Source organism: Schistocerca piceifrons, chromosome 3 (assembly GCF_021461385.2).
Source record: "Schistocerca piceifrons isolate TAMUIC-IGC-003096 chromosome 3, iqSchPice1.1, whole genome shotgun sequence".
Taxonomy (NCBI): domain Eukaryota; kingdom Metazoa; phylum Arthropoda; class Insecta; order Orthoptera; family Acrididae; genus Schistocerca; species Schistocerca piceifrons.
Genome location: NC_060140.1, coordinates 238,220,081 through 238,234,995, shown reverse-complemented (window position 1 = coordinate 238,234,995; position 14,915 = coordinate 238,220,081). Strand labels below are relative to the sequence as shown.

The window sequence follows — 14,915 nt, the reverse complement described above, 5'->3', positions numbered from 1 at the left end:
AGCTTAGGGACTGATGACCTTAGCAGTTAAGTCCCATATGATTTCACACACATTTGAACATTTTCAACATTTGGTAAAGACCTAATATTGGGCGCCTGCCCATATTGCGGCAGTACTGTCGTACCACTCATATAGTCATCTTGTGGTTCCAGGACTGAAGATCTAATTATTGTCTCTGTACTCTATGCAACTGTAAGGTTGTCTGAGTTGTGGTGATTCTTGAGCTGCAACTAGACTGTGATGTTTAGATTGGTTGCAGCCCAGACAACGAGCAGATGTTAAACTATCGCTTATAGCACCTCAAAAAGGAGACAGTGTCAGTTGTTGAAATGCTGTGCACACAAACAGAATTAGTAGCCAGGCATAACATACGACAGCATATCATTTAACAGGATGAATACTACATATAACCGTTTTTTCTACACGTTATTTTCGCATATTTTGTTTTGTTATTCAGCTGCATCTACATGACTTTAAAAGATCGGTAATCATGACAGTTATAGGAAACAAAGGAAAGTAGAAAGTTTTCGGTCTGATACTGAGATGGTGTTAATATCAGTCACGTTCAATTTTAATCTTTGTTTAGGTTGGGTTATGACGTAAGTCAAGTGCCATCTTCTACAATGAATTTTCAGTCTGCAGTAGAGTGTTCTGGCCTCTGAGACTTGATAAAAATTTCCAGAATGAGATTTTCAATCTGCACCGGAGTGGTCACTGATATGAAACTTCCTGACAGATTAAAACTGTGTGCCGGACCGAGACTCATCGTGCTTGGGTAGTTCAGATGGCAGAGCACTTGTCTGTGAAAGGCAAAGGTCCTGAGTTAGAGTCTCGGTCCGGCACACAGTTTTAATCTGCCAGGAAGTTTCATATCAGCGCACACTCCGCTGCAGAGTGAAAATCTCATTCTGGAAACATTCCCCAGGCTGTGGCTAAGCCATGTCTCCGCAATATCCTTTCTTTCAGGAGTGCTAGTTCTGCAAGTTTCGCAGAAGAGCTTCCGTAAAGTTTGAGAGGTAGGAGACGAGGTACTGGCAGAAGTAAGGCTGTGAGGACGGGGCGTGAGTCGTGCTTGGGTAGCTCATTTGGTAGAGCACTTGCCCGCGAAAGGCAAAGGTCCCGAGTTCAAGTCTCGGTCCGGCACACAGTTTTAATCTGCCAGTTTGATAAGAATTGTTTGCCGGACGACGTCTAGAATCCGGAACGTTTGCCTGTGCTGTCCAGGCAGGCATCACGCACGCACAGCTTTACTTCCGCCATTACCACATCTCCTACCTTCCAAACTTCACAAAAATTCTTCTGTGTACGGTGCCGTTAGTTAATCTAAGTACCCTACCCCAAAATACTGTATCTTATGGAGACATTAAGAAGGCGTATAATCAAAGTTTCTCGTATATCATTAATTTTATTCAGCGAATATAAAAATGATCTATTCATTCCGAAAATAAAAATCCCTCCAAACTAACATATATCTACCCTACTGGCCATTCAAATTGCTACACCAAGGAGAAATGCAGATGATAAACGGGTATTCATTGGACAAATATTTTATACTACAACTGACATGTGATTACATTTTCACGCACTTTGGGTGGATAGATCTTGAGAAATCAGTACCCAGAACAACCACCTCTGGCCGTAATAACGGCCTTGATACGCCTGGGCATTGAGTCAAACGGAGCTTGGATGGCGTGTACAGCTACAGCTGCCCATGCAGCTTCAAGACGATACCACAGCTCATCAAGAGTAGTGACTGGCGTATTGTGACATGCCAATTGCTCGGCCACCATTGACCAGACGTTTTCAATTAGTGAGAGATCTGGAGAATGTGCCGGCCGGGGCAGCAGTCGAACATTTTCTGTATCCAGAAAGGCCCGTACAGAACCTGCAACATGAGGTCGTGCATTATCCTGAGATGAGCGAGACGTGTAACCAATGGCACCCCATACCATCACGCCGGGTGATACGTCAGTACGGTGATGACGAATATACACTTCCAATGTGCGTTCACCGCGATGTCACCAAACATGGATGCGACCATCATGATGCTGTAAACAGAACCTGGATTCATCGGAAAAAAATGACGTTTTGCCATTCGTGCACCCAAGTTCGTCGTTTTGTACACCCTCGCAGGCGCTCCTGCCAGTGATGCAGCGTCGAGGGTAACCGCAGCCATAGTCTCCGAGCTGATAGTCCATGTTGCTGCAAACGTCGTCGTACTGTTCGTGCCGATGGTTGTTGTCTTGCAAACGTCCCCATCTGTTGACTCATGGATCGAGACGTGGCTGCACGATCCGTTACAGCCATGCGGATAAGATGCCTGTCATCTCGACTGCTAGTGATACGAGACTGTTGGGATCAAGCACGGCGTTCCGTATTACTCTCCTGAACCCACCGATTCCATATTCTGCTAACAGTCATTGGATCTCGACCAACGCGAACAGCAATGTCGCGATAAGATAAACCGCAATGGCGATAGGCTACAATCCGATCTTTATCAAAGTCGGAAACGTGATGGTACGCATTTTTCCTCCTTACACGAGGCATCACAACAACTTTTCACCAGGCAACGCCGGTCAACTGCTGTTTGTGTATGAGAAATCGGTTGGAAACTTTCGTCATGTCAGCACGTTGTAGGTGTCGCCACCGGCGCCAACCTTGTGTGAATGCTCTGAAAAGCTAATCATTTTGCATATCAAAGCATCTTCTGCCTGTCGGTTAAATTCGCGTCTGTAGCACGTCATCTTCGTGGTGTAGCAATTTTAATGCCCAGTAGTGTATATGTTCTTCAGAACAGAAAATCATTACTCACAAAATATCAAGCTAAGAAGTTTTTAACATCCGTGTAACAGTGCAGTTCACTGATACTGGCCAATGTCTTTAACAGTGCTTATCATGTAAAAACTCAGGAAGAAATCCACAATGTCTCAAATACATTAAAACAGTTTCCTCAAATGTAATTATAGTAGAGACAAGTTTTAAAACAAGAAGCATTCACTGAGGTCACAAAAATCGTGGGATACCTGCTACTATCGTGTCAGACCTCGTTTGGCTGGCGTAGTACGGTAAATCGACGTGGCACGGACTCAACAAGTCGCTGGAAGTCCCTTGCAAAAACATTGATCCACGGTGCCTCTATAGCAGCCCAAAATTGCGAAGTTGTTGCCAGCGTAGGATTTTTTACACGAACTGACCTCTCGACTATGTCCCATAAACGTTCGATGGGATTCATATGGGACGATCTGGGTGGCCAGATCATTCGCTCGAACTGTCCAAAATGTTCTTCAAACCAGTCGCGAACAGTTCTGATCCGGTAACATGGCACAATGTTACATATAAAAATTCCATCGTTGTTTGAGAACATGAACTCCAGCAATGGCTGCAATAGGTCTACAAGTAGCCGAACATAACCATTTCCAGCCAGTGATCGGTCCAGTCTAGTTGGACCAGAGGACCCATTCCATTCTATGTAAACGCAGCCCACGCTATTACGGAGCCATAACCAGATTTGCACAGTGCCTTGCTGACAACTTGGGTCCATGGCTTCGTGGGGTCTGTGCCACACACGAGCTCTACCATCAGCTCTTACCAACCGAAATTGGAACTCATCAGACCACGCCACACTCTTCCTATCGTGTAGACTCTAACCGATATGGTCCCGAGCCCAGGAGAGGTGCAACAGCCGTTGTGCTGTACGCAAAGGCACACGCGTTGGTCGTCTGTTGCCACAGCCCATTAACGCCAAATTTCATTGCACTGTCCTAACGAATATGTTCGTCTTACGTCGCACATGATTACTGCAATCATTCACGCAGTGTTGCTTGTGTGTTAGAACTGATAACTCTACGCAAACACCGCTGCTCTCGATCACTAAGTAAATGCCGTCGGCCACTGCGTTGTTAGTGATGAGAAGTAATGCCTGAAATTTGGTATTATTGGCTCACTCTTTACACTGTGGATCTCGAAATGAAATGCGTGTACGTTACCTGAAACATACATACTTTAGACACAGGCTAACGGCGTTAGATCATATACATGCAATAACTATTAGTAGCGCATACTGCGTGACAGTAACTTTTAAATCTCGCCCAGGTACGTAACAAAATCTTATAAGATGAGGCGCAATAGTTCAAACAGATCACAATGAAGTCCAGCAAGAAGTTCAACACTTCTCATCTCACCTTAGAAATATCTACAATGAAACCTCAGCCTTAACACAAGCAATTCGTTTACTTGATAAGCTTTAGGTCAGCCATGACAATACAAATCAGTGACCACAGTTTTACTTTGTGTCACAAACAGGAAACAAGGAAATCTACATCTACATCTACATCTATACTCCTCAAGGCACCTGACGGTGTGTGGTGGAGTATACTTTGAGTACCTCTATCGGTTCTCCCTTCTATTCCAGTCTCGTATTGTTCGTGGAAAGAAAGATTGTCGGTACGCCTCTGTGTGGGCTCTAATCTCTCTGATTTTATCCTCATGGTCTCTTCGCGAGATATATGTAGGAGGGAGCAATATACTGCTTGACTCCTCGGTGAAGGTATGTTCTCGAAACTTCAACAAAAGCCCGTATCGAGCTACTGAGCGTCTCTCTTGCAGAGTCTTGCACTGGAGTTAATCTATCATCTCCGTAACGCTTTCGCGATTACTAAATGATCCTGTAACGAAGCGCGCTACTCTCCGTTGCATCTTCTCTATCTCTTCTATCAACCCTATCTGGTACGGATCCCACACTGTTGAGCAGTATTCAAGCAGTGGGCGAACAAGCGTACTGTAACCTACTTCCCCTGTTTTCGGATTGCATTTCCTTAGGATTCTTCCAATGAATCTCAGTCTGGCATCTGCTTTACCGACGATCAACTTTATACGATCGTTCCATTTTCAATCACTCCTAATGCGTACTCCCAGATAATTTATGGAATAACTGCTTCCAGTTGCTCACCTGCTATATTGTAGCTAGATGATAAAGGATCTTTGTTTCTATGTATTCGTGAACTAGATAAGCGCCGCAATATTCATAACACGATCTCGGTCGAACCTCCGTAATCGTTGTGTATCTCTGAGCAAGCAGAAATAATTACTGTTCAGCATAAGTATTACGGTGGCATTAATATTTAGACTAAGATGCGCAAGCAAAAGCGTATCCAGCAAAAAGTCAGTGATGTATAACGGCAACGTATCGTATAACAGCCTCCGATCTCAGATCCCAACATCATAACATCGCCCTTTTAAAAACAACTCGACAACCATCACATGAGAGCGACCCCAGCGCAGCAATGCTTGTCGAATGTGGCTGTTATTTCCTTGTGAACGCACATATACGGTCAGGCTCAGCCGTACCCCGCAATATCTGTCTCGAAAGATTTGCTTCCGTCCAACAAGCACTAGAACATCACTGCAATACCAGCAAATATTACCCACGACCCGGTTACCGCAGTGCAACTAAACGCGGTACTCTTAGACGGCACAGAAACCATGTGCCATTCCTCTAAGAACACCCTGCTCTCGACTGCGTTTCTGTCTGAGTGACTCGTAAAAACATTATTCTCTCTCCAGTCGGAACGTCCACCTCCGTTCGCCGCCTGTCCGTCACTTCACACTCTTCAGATAACATATCAAAGAGGTCACCTGACTTCGTAATATCTTTGACACAGCCGGTGTCGTTTACAATAGCTCCAGTCATAGGCACGATACCTTGCGCGACCACCAGCCCTGAAAGTAAAGCTGTGAGAGGGGGTCATAAATGGCGCCTATGTAGCTCGATCGGTAGAGGAGAAAAGTTTCGGGTTCGAGTCCTGGTCTGGAACACAGTTTTAATCTTCCAGGAAGCTTCAAACATCGTATCGGTCTGTGGATCGCTTCTTGCACGACTTACGCTTTGAAAAGGTCGATGAACTGCACAGTCTTAATGTTTTGTCTTTGTGGTGTTCTACAGTGTGCAGCTATGAGCTTGATGTCTTATTTCTGCAGAATGGGCCCACTCCAGAGCAGCTGAAGTACGTGACGGTGAACGTGACGAACAGAGGGATTTGTCGCACGAGCATCGTACGGGAAGGAATGCTGTGTGCTGGAGGGGAGAGGAACAAAGACTCCTGCCAGGTGAGTCTACTGTTCTTTTACAGATAATAGTCCCTTCGATTCACACGCGTTAATTCCTCATAGTAGTCAAGAAATGTTTCCCACATCCGTCACTGAATATTCGAGTAGATTATGGCTAATGTATTCCATGTTCAGCACACTTCCCACAGAAATACGCAAATATTATTTAATAATTTGTTTGTATTTAAAATCTCTCTTTCACATTACTACTATCAAAAGCTAGTATTGTTTTCTGTACATCGGTATCTAATGGAACTGCATCTACTGCTACAGCTAGCATATTACTATTTACCGTACCACAGTGATTACTGTTGTTAATCACGACTGCAACCACTAACAAAACTAACTGTACTTACCACTACTATTGCACTATTACCTAGAATTACTATCCACTATATGTAATAGAAATACATTTCAAACAGTTTTTTGCGTTTTATATTCCACTTGCCAGTCCGTAAGTGCGTCCTGCCACTCTGTAACACCGACGTTTTATGTGAGTCATAATTTTCAGACGTTAGTAGGTAATGTTTTACCGGTGTACATTTAGTAACTATTTACGAACTATGTCTATGTACTTAATGTAATCTGAGAAAATGCTACTCTGACAGAAAAAAATCGCAACATCACGAAGGAGTTGTTCGACATAAACGAAAGTTGAAATGCGTGTTTCTACATATGAAAGATGTCTACGCAAATTTCATGCCAATCGCATCAGAGTAGCGCTAGTAGCGTCACTATGAGGGTGCAAATCAGGTTGGCTTTAAATACACGCTGTAACGGTCATGAGCGTTAGTTACCTTTGAGATTGGACGTGGTTAGCTGAATTTAATCAAGAACGCCTTTAAGGGGACAAAGCCGCCATTGTCAATACCTCAATGAGTTTGAACGAGGTCGTGTAATAGAGCTACGAAAAGCTGGATGTTGTTTCTGCAAATTGCACAAAGACTTGTCAAGAATGTAGCCACTGTACATGACTCCTGGTGGTGGTGGTCATGAGAATGCGCGGTCGCAAGAAGACAGGAAGCGTGGCACTATCGAGAGGGAGGAACATCTGCATCAGAAACTTGAGCAGTTGCATCCACAGTGACACAACGAACGGTTAGAGATCGATTACCAGGAGTCATGTACAGTGGCTACATTCTTGTCAAGTCTTTCTGCAATTTGCAGAAACAACATCCTGCTTTTCGTAGCCCTATTACACGAACTCGTTCAAACCCAGTGAGGTATTGACAATGGCGTCTTTGTTCCCTTAAAGGCGTTCTTGATTAACATCAGCTAACCACGTCCAATGTCAAAGCGGTAGGTGGATCAAGACAAAATGCCCAGACACTCTGTGACCAAAATGGTACTGAAACAGAGGATGACAGACTAAAGGCTGAAATACTAAATGTCTTTTTCCAAAGATGTTTCACAGAGGAAGACTGCACTGTAGTTCCTTCTCTAGATTGTCGCACAGATGACAAAATGGTAGATATCGAAATAGACGACAGAGGGATAGAGAAACAATTAAAATCGCTCAAAAGAGGAAAGGCCGCTGGACCTGATGGGATACGAGTTCGATTTTACACAGAGTACACGAAGGAACTTGCCCCCCTTTTTGCAGCGGTGTACCGTAGGTCTCTAGAAGAGCGTGGCGTTCCAAAGGATTGGAAAAGGGCACAGATCATCCCCGTTTGCAAGAAGGGACGTCGAACAAATGTGCAGAACTAAATGGTTCAAATGGCTCTGAGCACTATGGAACTTAACATCTGAGGTCATCAGTCCCCTAGAACTTAGAACTACTTAAACGTAACTAACCTAAGGACATCACACACATCCATGCCCGAGGCAGGATTAGAACCTGCGACCGTAGGGTCACGCGGTTCCAGACTGAAGCGCCTAGAACCGCACGGCCACACCGGCCGGCGCAATGTGCAGAACTATAGACCTATATCTCTAACGTCGATCAGTTGTAGAATTTTGGAACACGTATTATGTTCGAGTATAATGACTTCTAGAAATCTACTTTGTAAGAATCAGCATGGGTTTCGAAAAAGACGATCGCGTGAAACCCAGCTCGCGCTATTCGTCCACGAGACTCAGAGGGCCATAGACACGGGTTCCCAGGTAGATGCCGTGTTTCTTGACTTCCGAAAGGCGTTCGATACAGTTCCCCACAGTCGTTAAATGGACAAAGTAAGAGCATATGGACTATCAGACCAGTTGTGTTATTGGATTGAAGAGTTCCTAGATAACAGAACGCAGCATGTCATTCTCAATGGAGAGAAGTCTTCCGAAGTAAGAGTGATTTCAGGTGTGCCGCAGGGGAGTATCGTTGGACCGTTGCTATTCACAATATACATAAATGACCTTGTGGATAACATCGGAAGTTCACTGAGGCTTTTTGCGGATGATGCTGTGGTATATCGAGAGGTTGTAACAATGGAAAATTGCACGGAAATGCAGGAGGATCTGCAACGAATTGACGCATGGTGCAGGGAATGGCAATTGAATCTCAATGTAGACAAGTGTAATGTGCTGCGAATACATAGAAAGAAAGATCCTTTATCATTTAGCTACATTATAGCAGGTCAGTAAATGGAAGCAGTTAATTCTGTGAATTATCTGGGAGTAGGTATTAGGAGTGATTTAAAATGAAATGATCATATAAAGTTGTTCGTCGGTAACGCGGATGCCAGACTGAGATTCATTGGAAGAATCCTTAGGAAATGCAATCCGAAAACAAATGAAGTAGGTTACAGTACGCTTGTTCGCCCACTGCTTGAATATTACTCACCAGTGCAGGATCCGTACCAGATATGGTTGATAGAAGAGCGCTTCATTACAGGATCATTTAGTAATCGCGAAAGCGTTACGGAGATGATAGATAAACTCCAGTGGAAGACTCTGCAGGAGAGACGCTCAGTAGCTCGGTACGGGCTTTTGTTAAAGTTTCGAGAACATACCTTCACCGAGGAGTCAAGCAGTATATTGCTCCCTCCTACATATATCTCGCGAAGAGGCCATGAGGATAAAATCAGAGAGAGTAGAGCCCACACACAGGCATACCGACAATCTTTCTTTCCACGAACAATACGAGACTGGAATAGAAGGGAGAACCGATAGAGATACTCAAAGTACCCTCCGCCACACACCGTCAGGTGCCTTGCGGAGTATGGATGTAGATGTAGATGTAGATGTACCTGAAGGAGAGATATGAGTCAGATGCAGCGTGTATTCTACTGACCCCAATCCACGGCCATTTGCGACTTGAGTGGTGTCAAGTGAGGTCTCATTAGAGGGCAGGGTGGAGGTCTGTTGTGTTTTCTGATGAAAGCTGGTTGTGCCTCGGTGCCAGTGATGGCCGTGTGTTGCTAAAAACGGGGCCAGATGAGGGCCTGCGCGAAGTTGGGTTCGATTTTGTATGACAGCAGGAGATTCTCGTGGTTATCCCACGCACTCTGACTTCAAATCTGTACGTCACACACCTGTTGTGTTGCCATTAATGAACAGCATTCCTGGAAGTGCTTTTCAACAGGATAACGCACGCCCAAATATCGCTGTTGTTACCGAACATGCTCTTCAGAGTGTCGGTATGTTGCTTTAGCCTGTTCGATCACCTGATGTGTCTCCAATAGAGCACATCAGGGACATCATCGGTCGAAAACTTCAGCATCATCCATCGTCCAGACCCAGCATTTACCATCCCTGCATTGACCGACCAAGTGACAACCGGCATTAAATTCCATCCCATCAAGTAACATCTGGCACCTACACGACACAGTGCATGCACGTTTGCATTCAACATACTGGCGTTACACTGGTTATTAATGTACCGGCATTTCACGTTTGCAATGGCTTATCTCGCGCTTACATTAACCTGTGATCTTGCAATGTTTATCACTTAAATATGTTAGCTAGGCAAATATATTCCTGAAATCTCATTACCCTACATTAATGATTTCTTGATGTTGCAACGTTTTTCCGCCAGTGTGTGTTGAACTGGTCCATGTATAGAATCGATATAATTGTAACGATATGATACGAAAAAACTGAGGGGAAGCCCCTTTGTGTTAAGGAGAAAAAAGCGCGCCAATGGAAAAGGCGGAAGGCGCGTCGAGACCGTGCCAACGGATGACGAAACACTGGTGTGCAGTCAGCCATTCTAGTGAATCGATGTCAGTTGGAACACGAGGCTGAAACACGCAGTTACGATGAATCGTTGTCGCGAATGGCCGTTGCCTCCACTGGTAAAGAATTGGAATGCCGAAACAGTGGTTTTTGTTAATTACCAGAGCAGCCATTAAACGATGAGGCTAAAAGCACGTAATATTTGCCGACGTCGATTCAGCGTTTCGAAACATAGACTCAAAGTAATTTATTTTTACCTTTGGTGTTTTAAGTGACATTGGTCAGTATTTTTTACGTGGTGCTTTATCAACATAGTGCATATAGATTTATATAGACTATGATTGACCCCAATCATGCTACCTGTAATATGTTTCTGACCCGATTCCTAAAATTTGCTTGAACGTTACTATTAAAATCTCTGTAACTATCTCAGTAAAGACAATCAGAGAGATATATTCACTGGAAAACAGTTTAAGGATTGAGTCTAGGTAAGTTCTGGAGGTAATTAGTTTCGCAATTTCGTAATACACTTCTGAGAAAAAAATTGGTGCACCCTTCTAGCGCTCTCCACTTCACTTAAGATTTATTGTTGCAATGGTACATATGGAGTAGATGATATGATTACATTTATAGATCAGTAGCACAAGCGGTTCTGAGGTGCAGGTATCGACCCATGCTGAAATAGCATATTAATACGCCTCCAAGGGCGGCTATCCAGGTGATGACTTGGGCATGCAGTCGATCGTTCAGATGATGAACATATTTACGGTACGTTGGGCCACACCTGCTCGATCAGTTCACGCAGTTTTATAAGAGTTGTTTGTTGACGAGTTGCATGAGTCACTTCTCATTCCATTATATCCCACACATTGACTGGAGATAAGTCCAGAGATCGTACTGCACATCTTTCAGAGCACGTTGAGTTTCACGGGCATCGAATGGCGAGCATTATCCTACTGGAACAGCACATCACCTTCCTTTCGCAAGACAGGCGAAGGAACGGGTCTAACAACATTCTGCATGATCCGAGCGCTGGTTAGTTTCCCCTCCAGAAACACTAAAGGTGAACGAGTATTGTAGCTCACTGCAACCCAGACCATAAGGTCAGGGGGGGGGGGGGGCAGTGTGTCTTGGAGAAATGCACTCTATGACACAGCGCTACCCAACCATCACTTGCGAGCTGGGAGAATCTGCTTTCAGCGCTGACGACCACGGCGCGCCATTCCAAGTGATCCTCTGACGGTACCAGGTGACCAGTTGAGCCATGCACGTCGATCCAGTGGCGGGAGTGGAAGACGGGATAGAGCTTTGCATGTCCATAGTCCCACTGCTAATAACCGGTTTTGACACTTCTGTGCCCGCATGTCCTCTTATCTGTACTTTGATAGTTGTAAGATCTGCCACTGCTGCCCCAAATACCACAATACTGCCGAGCGTCTGTGTTGGGTGTACGTCCATAACACCATCTATGGTTGCGAGGAAGTGCACGTGACCACTGAAATCAGCATCGTTGCACAACAGACGCACCACGTCCAATTTGTATGGTGATTCTCCGAAAGGACCCTCCGTTTATTCGAGAGGCAACGTTTTGAGCCCTTTCAAACTTGCTCAGTTGGCTATAGGAAGCACGAGTGCATCTCTGTGGCATGGTTGCCTGCTTCCTTCACACACTTGTACCACCCTGAGACTTCTGGTTGTGAGCATTCCTTATTAAAGGGCAGACATAAATGGCACTCTGGTAGCTCAGCCACTACGCTATCTGATGGTGGACGACGTTGATACCATTATCGGTAAATCTACTATCCTCCAGGTGGCATATACCATCATCTGAGCGAAGTCGACGTTATCCTTCCTGACGTGCTAAATTTTTTCCAGCAGCGTAAGCGCTCTGAGCCATAAAAACGACGCATCACGAAGGAATTATCTGAATGGGACGAAAATCGGTAGATGTGATTTACATTGAAAGTTCTCTTTAAATAATAAAACTAACATGTGAAAGTTCTCTTTAAATAATAAAAATAAGTTCTCTTTAAATAATAAAACTAACATGTGAAAGTTCTCTTTAAATAATAAAAATATGACTGACACGCTCTGGTTTGAATACTAAGAGCTGTGCAGAAGTGATAACAAATCGTAATGGAAAATTGAACTGTCGTAATGAGAAGGAAAGCCTTTAATACTGGTAAAGTGAATAATCTGACTGCAAAAATTTTGAACAGTATAAACTGCTTGAATAATGAACTTTGACATAAAACCTACCATAATTAGCTTTGCAAAACTGATCCCAGATCCCAGAAGTAAAACTGATACACAACGCAGAAAAATCTAACTGTCACTAAATGACATAAGTTGGCCCTGGTTGAATAAAAAAAGTTCAAAATATTTAGTCCTTATCTCTATTGTGCGCAAATCTGGATAACGCGTTGCAGTATTGCTCTGCCTTGCGCGCTGCTATGCTAAAGCTCTAAATTACTATATCTACACAGAGGCACTCGTGAGGTGCAATGAGTTCTCTGTTAGTTGCAAATCGAAGTATTTTCGAAACACACTTGGTTCCTTTTCGACTTTTGAGTAAACCATGATCAATTAAAAACTGTATGAGAAAGGTAGGTGTAAAATGGCGCTGCAATAATAAAAGAGTGACTTCGAAAAATTACTTTATAATTCCTCTTCACTTCCTCTTTCTCAGATCAGTTACCATTACATAATCATCTTAATTAAGCACATCGATAAACTGAGACTTTGTATTTGAAACATAACGTTACAACTGCTTCCTCACTTTAACACAGCTAACCACTATCTGCTACTGCACCTACGCGCACACCAAAGATACCTGTGATACGACTTACACCATCGCTGCACGCTCACATGTAACAGTTTGAGAGCAAAGATATGACATTATTTTACAATCGATTAATACTCAAATGACACCTATTATTACCGCTCGGTCCGGAGGGCCAAAATTTCACAGGCGAGGTGAAGCCAGTAACATTGCTGAGACTGGAAAATTTTACTTTACAGAAACAATATACTGATAAAAATACGTAGAAATGTGGGTACAAAAGTGTAAAGATACAATAGATGAGTACACAGGTAATAATAAACATATAAACTGACAGAAAATAAGTACACATTATTGCTGCACATAAACATTTTGTTACAAGTAGAGTATTTGTTGAATATTAGGGTAAACTTCTTGTAGTGCACACTACATTAGATGTGTAGATTGTTGGTGCAGGGAGAAAAATAGAAGCAGTAGCATATATATATATATATATATATATATATATATATATATATATATAGTGTCCTAAGTACAAAGAAAGCGTTCATTACCCTAACAGGTTACAACATACACGTGAACTAAATGACACAAAAGGTGTCCTCTGAGCAGTAGGACTAGTTATTAACTGTCAACCATAACTGCATAGGATGAGTATACAACACATTGTGGGAAAATATTAGAGTCCCACTGACAATGACATTATGTATTTTATTAGAAAAGCAGAATGACAATCTTGCAGTCTCACTGGCACAGTTATCGGAAATATATGGTATAATTGACCAGTGCAGGATAATCTTGCAGTCCCAGTGACACTGATATCAGAAATGTTTGATATAATTGATCAGTGGAGGACAATCTTGCAGTCCCACTGGCTCTGACATCAGAAAAATTTGGTAGTGGCACTAATGAGGAGGTAACAGGCTCAGAATGAGCTAAAAATAGTCCATCCACACAGTAACAAGGACCTAGCCACTCGTTACAAACATGTCTCAACGAGAACATCCACAATATGTATAGCCGTAAGTGCAGAACAGGCTATTCACAAGGCAGGGTATAAGAGTCTACAGTCTTTGAGTAAATAAAATATGAGAGCTAATAGCTGATTCCAGTCAAAATATTTCAGTATCTGTGCAAAGTGCAAATAAAGTGCAACACTTCATGTACAACAAGAGGGTATGTCCATGCAATGAAATACAATGGTGAAAAAAGCAAATATGGTACATCAAGAAACAAAACGCGAAAGATATTGCCTTAAAGAGCAAAATATACCAGAATTCGGTACTTCTTAAGACTAACAAAATGGTTTATAACTAAGCAAACAATCAGTTTTTCCAAAGTATTTGCAAAGTCCACATGTCAGAGTAATGTGCAAAATTAATTGCTGTGTGACAAGAATCATTGACCTTAAAGAGAAAAAATATCGGAATACAGCACATCTTAACACTAAAGAAGTGGCATAAAACTAAGCAAATAATCGGGGTAGCAATATCAGCAAGAAAATAATATACATAAATTCCAATATGTCACAGTACACACAAATGGCATGGGAACATCCCGTTTCATCCAGTGTAATGTGAAAACATAGTTGCAGTATGACCAGGATCATTGCATACAAAGTTATACTGGTGGCATGTGAAAAATAGTTATCAAGAGCAAAGCATGTCACATTCAGTCACATGAGTAACACAGTGCTATAAAATAGTTGTTGTATACATTCATAGAAGTGTGCAAAGATAGTTGCTTTATGACAAGACACTTTCCATATGATTTCAAAAACATCTCTATATCAACATAAAAATATTTATGCTAATATCTAGGCGAACTATCTCTGCATAGTAAAAACACAAGGGAAAAATCGGAGCTCCACTAACTATGGGAACAAATATGACATGAGGAGTAAAAGGAAAGTTTGTAT

The 14,915-nt window shown here is 42.9% G+C and overlaps 1 protein-coding gene across 1 annotated transcript in view; it reads left to right on the top strand.

Moving 5' to 3' along the window:
* LOC124788542 (trypsin Tyr p 3.0101-like) overlaps nt 1-14,915 on the top strand; it is a 119,576-nt gene that overhangs the window by 92,056 nt on the left and 12,605 nt on the right. Inside the window, exon 4 of the mRNA XM_047255812.1 lies at nt 5,977-6,105. Within this exon, the coding sequence (XP_047111768.1) occupies nt 5,977-6,105 (129 nt within the window). The remainder of the gene's footprint in view (nt 1-5,976; nt 6,106-14,915) is intronic.